General features: G+C 37.6%; 1 protein-coding gene across 1 annotated transcript in view; it reads right to left on the bottom strand.

Annotated features, from left to right (window-relative positions):
- Window positions 1-5598, bottom strand: part of LOC122459790 — a 29887-nt gene extending 24289 nt beyond the window's left edge. Inside the window, exon 1 of the mRNA XM_043512975.1 lies at window positions 5532-5598. Coding sequence (XP_043368910.1) covers window positions 5532-5588 — 57 coding nt within the window. The 5' untranslated portion in view covers window positions 5589-5598. The remainder of the gene's footprint in view (window positions 1-5531) is intronic.
- Window positions 5599-6000: the final 402 nt, after the last annotated feature.

Raw genomic sequence — 6000 nt, forward strand, 5'->3', positions numbered from 1 at the left:
TCTGCATCTGATTATGCTACCCTAAAGACAGTAGAAAAGATGGCACCATTTTGTTACTCAGTCCTAAAAGGTGCTGAGCCCCAATTCAACAAACATTTAAGCAAATGCTTAACTTTGAACATGTTAGTTGCTACATTGTGTTTAACTTTAAGTGTGTGAGTGTTCCCAGTAAAGACAAACTTACACCTTTTTCTGGCCTGGGCCAGAACGCTGAGCGCTTGTAGGATCAAGCCCTAAGTCAATAAGATTTTAGCATTGTATTTATCAGAGTGTATATGGCAGGTACTGCAATGAGAATTTCACATTGTCATGGATGAGCTCAGTAGGGGCTTTTGGCACTAATGTACTAAATGGGGCATTGCTGTGTAGTATGGGCCTCAGAGAAATATCTGTAAGATGGCACTTACTAGATATTTTCTCTTTTGATAAGCAACACAATTAACTGAAACAATTTATTTCTTTTCAGTATTACAGTATAACTTTGTAGGTATCCCAAGCTGCCAGTCTGGACCCCATGAAAATGTGGGGGAAAGCATTAAAGTGAATGGAAATGTGAATTGAACCAATGGGTTTGTTAGATGTCTTGGGGAAAAAACCCATCTGCTTTAAAGGAATAACAAGAATAACCCAAACGCACAAAAGCAAAGTTCAGTTAGGTTAGGGTTGCCAATGTCCATTATGTAGGTTCTTGAATCTTCCTCTGAAGCTTCTAGTACTGGCCACTGTCAGAGACTGGGTTCCAGACTAGAGTTTTTCAATAGAAATTTTTTTTTGGTGAAAAATGTGCCACCAAAACAGTTTGTGAATTCATGTTTATTTTGCCTTATTGTTTCAGTCAAAACCCCCCAAACCCTAAAATAAAAATTAAAAAAAAAAATTGTCAGTATGTCAATAGTTCTGTGATGAAATGTTTAAACTTTCTGATTCAGAACTACGTTTTGTTTTGAAATTTCCTTTAATTTTTTTATTAAAATGTTAAAAATGATCAGAAATGAAACAAAATTTCAAAGTTATGTTTCAGTCTGAACTAATTGTTTCATTTGACCCCAAACAACAAACAAACAAGCCATGTTCAGCTCCTAGATCTGCCACCATCTTCTTCTGTGATCTTATATAAGTCACTTATTCTCCCTCTCTCTGCATTCATCTGTAAAAATGGAGACAATACTATTTCTGATATAGATAACAGAACCCACATGGCAGTTCTGGAGAGAACATACTGGGTAGTGCCAGATGTACTTTCTATCAGACATCAGTTTCTTCGTACCTGAAATGACAGTTCCAAGAATGGTGACAGAAAGATGACCCTGCCTGTTATTACACTGGACCTGCCATTACTCAACATGCCAAGAAAATGAAAAATGCTAAGTGAGGTGATAGCAGAACAAGGGCTACAATCTTCCTACTGTTTTCACTTTGTAGTATATTTACTTGTCAAGAGCCTCACAGGTGGCATAAAGGAACTGTGTTGAATTAGTCTTCCATAATAAATTGGGGATATGTAAGTAACACTATTCTAATTGCAAAAAATCACTGCAGATGGCAAATGCCTAATGTCTGCAGAGGTGCGCTGAACTACTCTATGAATACCAAACACTCACAATATTATCAGTGCTTCTGCAATGAATCCCTAATGACAGCTTACAGAAAATAAATATTCCTCTACCTACTAACATTTTGTGCTCATTAGCCAAAGACTTGCATCTGCGTTAGTTAAGGACACTGGCAAACATCTGAACTAATTCCTTAATGCCTTTCCTCCTGAAAATAGCAAAATGGAACATATGTTTCCAAATGTAGATGTTTGACGTCTTGTGTGTTTTTTAGGTAACTGGGAACAGTGTGGCTCTCTATGAAATTAGAAGATGTAGAATGCTATCACACTTGAATGGAACTAGACTTAACTAAAACGATGATGAATAAATATATTTCAAGCAGAAAAAGGCATACACTCTCAATTGCTACCTAAATTGTTTTGAGTCTGGAAAAAATTATAATCTTCTCTTAAAAAAAGAGTTAAAGTGAAAATAGGGGAAATTAACATACATGGAAATGGGTGTTTTGTAGCAATGGATGGCCAGCTTGATATTTCAGCCAATAATTGTTTGCAGAGAAATAAGAATCCACTGTTTGCTAGTGTGACAGTTGTTTACCTTACAAATTCCTGAAATATGTGTCTATCCTTCATTGCCCCCTACAGCCACCTGCAGCAGGAAGTAAAATAATCAACTATTAAGAATTCAGAGAAGGGTGCTCTATGTGATGGTCTTAATATTTCAGATTCAAGAAAAATATATAAAGTGGCACCACTAAAAGTTGTGCATTTATCACCAGATATAATTAAGTTTCACGTAATAATTCCCATTCTAAGTATAGGCAATATTGTGAATATCAGGGGAAAGGTACATATTTCAAGGAAAACATACTTTAAAAATCATGTTCATTGTATAGAGACTGCACCTGTTTCCACTGAATTCATCTTGAGCAGAATGAATCCCACACAGTACTTCAACAGGAGGAACAGTGACATCTATGTTAAATCTGCATGGCACTTTCAATTCTAAAAACTCTTGAAGCACTCTAAAGACTCCATGTTTTATGTGGGACTTCAAAATCAAGCAGGGGGATAAACCTGGGGCAAGGGAGGTACTTTTTGCTAGTCTCATGTAAATCTATTCAGATTTTGCCAAGTCAAAAGCTGGCAAAAATCACAAATTCCTCTCTCAAGTTTGCATAGCACAGCTTGCTTTTAGTACAGCACATACACCCCCTGGTGTCTTACTTCAAAATTTCATACAGCACAAATTCCAGACAGAACATAGACAAAATGGAGGAAAAAAGGAGGGAAACGCTTATCTCCTCCCTGCTGAATTTCCCTCATTAGACTGTCTTTTGGCTTAGTGGAAATGCCCTGTGCTGGGAGGCAGGAGATTGTGAATTCTAGACTCCTATCTTCTGTTTACAATGAGGATTCATACCCCACTGAGAGATTACATAAACTGGGACTAGACCCCACATCAACCCTCATGATTAGTCTGTCTTGTCTCTGAGAGTGGCCAGTACCAGCTGCTTTAGAAGAATATTCTGGAATCCCTCCATAAGCATTTCTAGGATAATCTGCCCACAGGGAAATTTTCTTCCTCATTACTTACACTTTGGCTTATGTTCCGAAGCAAGAGGGTTTTTATAACATTTGCAATTTTTTTTGGTTAATCCTGAGTATTGTAACGCTATAAATTCTTGTTATCCATATACATGTCCATTCCTTTCTTGAATCCTGCTAAGTCTTTGGCTTCAATGGTATCTTATGCCAATGAATTCCACATATGCCTGCATTGTGTGAAAAAAGCTTTTCTTTTTATTGGTTTTACATTTGCTCCCTTTCAGTTTAATTGAATCTATACTTGTTCTAGTATTATGAGAAAATGAATAGAAATTCCCTACCTAACTACTCTATACCATTCATTTGTATCATATTCCTTCTTACCTACTTCCTCCATAGAGTTAACAGTTCATCTTTTCATTCTCTTCTTATACGAAAGTTTTTCCATACCACTAAATCATTCTTGTCCCTCATCTTTGAACTGCTTCCATTTTTTTGGTGTCATTCACATACATAAGAGGTAAGTATATAGGTACATCATATATAAGAGCTAGGTATTATTGTAATTAATATTATTAATAATAATAATTAAATTTATTTACTTCATTAATTTTATAAAACACATTCAAATGTTATGCTAAGGAGAGCATATGACCTGGTTTTCCGAATTAGTCTGTGTACTTAAAGGTTAGAGGTAACAATAAAGAAGAAAGCTTTTAACTCAACAATGAATATGCAGTGCTGAACAGACTTAGATGTACTGCTGATAATGTACTTGTTACCATCCATTTGAACCAAATTGTCAAACTTGCTCTGATGGCTCAGAAAACAACCTTGTGTATTCCCTTTCCAAAAGAATTCACACATTCAAAGTTTTGTGCATAAAGAAATGTAGCTAGATAGTTTTGTGACTATTCCTTCAAATATGTATTCATATAATTTTCTCTTGGAAGCTTTTGCACTACAATCTAGAAAACTAGGAGTCGTCTAAGTTAGGAAGTAGAAATAATAGTATGTGACTAAAGTAACCAATCACACAGCACAAATAATTAATATGCAAACTAAAAGTCAGGGAAAGACGTCTGTGAACAAGCTATAGGCTGTCAGAGCAGTAAATTAGTGGCTACAGTAAGGTACTTTCCCTGTTGACTGAAGGGGAACAAGAGAAAGAACTGTAACTCATTGAGTCACAATTTCTTCTCAGGGCTGGTCCTGCCCCTTTTATAAGGCTAGAAGTTAGGTTTCAAACTAGCCCTGAATGTGTTAATCTGTTTTCAAGAAAGATCACTCCTGTTTCTTGTGGTTTGTGGATCCTGAAGCCCACTTTGAGGAATAATTATTAAACCAGTCATTGAATAATTCAGAGTAACAAAGAAATTCATAAAAATCCAAGTCTGTTTCCAGATAATTTACAAACAGAAAAGGGCTAAATAAATTAAATAAATTATTTACTTCAAATTATTCACCCAGCTCCAGCCCTAAAGAGCAGTGAGCTGGGGAGAGACCTGATCTTTGTTACATAAGGCACACATACAGGTTGGCAACCCAAAGGCATCTTTCATTTTATATAAACAAAGCTGTAATCCAATAGCCAAGGAAGGTCACCAGTCTGCTGCCAGAGCCTATTTGTGCCTTGGTAGCAGTAACAAAGTACATCCAAACTAATGGAACATCATCGAGACATCATGTACCAGGGATGTTGCTATAATAGCCCCAATTCTGAAGTCTGGTCGAGTTGCAATTTGACTCAGAATTGTAGGGAGATGGCAACTAAAGTGTTTTATATTATATCTGTAGTTCCCTGATCTGATCCTAGGGCTATCTTGGGGGCCAATTTGGTCCCCTGCACATCTTGAGCAGTCTTGAGCTGGCTCAAAGTTACACTGGTTAACCATGGCTCCCAAGGAGCAGCACCCTAGCCTGAACTGTCAATAAGGTATGGGACTAAGAGAACAGGCTACACCACTCGTCGTTTTCCTCATGCCGGGAGACCCCACAGTTAGCCTTTTAGGCCAGTTTTATGGTCCATTATCCTGTTGAAATGGCATTGAAGGCCCTGGAGTGAGGTCCAGGTCCTGTTTCATTCAGCATAGGTATAAATGACTCTAGGGTACAAGGCAGAGAAGAATCAGATCCCAGGTGGGGCTTATTTTCCTACACTCTGCACTTTGTATGATGTATTTGTTAATTTTTCTAAATGTAACCAGACATCTCATTAATACCGTGAATGTGAAGCTATTGGCCAGCACTTTTTAATCAAGATTCTTGCTCTGAGAATAAATGATGGGCAAATGATAGGCCATGTAACGATTGAGAAGCCAGAAATCCTGTAGGAGCTATGCGCCTGTTTAGGATTAACCTACATCATTCAGTTAGTTGAAATCCCAATTCCCCTAATGAAAGAATCAGTATGGATGCCAAGAAATACCTGGATTTCTTCCTCAGAGCTATTTTCACTGTTGTGCTGAGCCAGCATTAATTTCATTTCTTCAGATTTTTGGGAAACAATCATCTCTATGGATTTCATACCCTAAACACATGAAGAAGGAAAAAAAAATCAGCAACATTGCTCATAACTATGGAAATTTCTTGATATAATTTCCAGTCGGTTCAGCTACTCCATCACCAGTTCACTACAATCAACAAACACTGACTGTAAGACTGTCATTCGCCCTTAGGTAGCTATGCTGGAATATGAAGACATATGCCCCAGACTCTGCCCTAGTGCACAGCCTGCCCGGATTAGTTCTCTGAAAACAGAGGAGAGAGAAAGCTCCATAGGGTTTCTGATCTCCCCATGGCCTTGGATCTATTCTCCTCCCCTAAGATACTGGTCAGAAAAGCAGAAAATGAATGGCTGCAGTATGGAACTTTCTCTCTGGAGCAAGGGGGGACAA

Source organism: Dermochelys coriacea, chromosome 4, assembly GCF_009764565.3.
Source record: "Dermochelys coriacea isolate rDerCor1 chromosome 4, rDerCor1.pri.v4, whole genome shotgun sequence".
In the NCBI taxonomy this organism is placed as follows: domain Eukaryota; kingdom Metazoa; phylum Chordata; order Testudines; family Dermochelyidae; genus Dermochelys; species Dermochelys coriacea.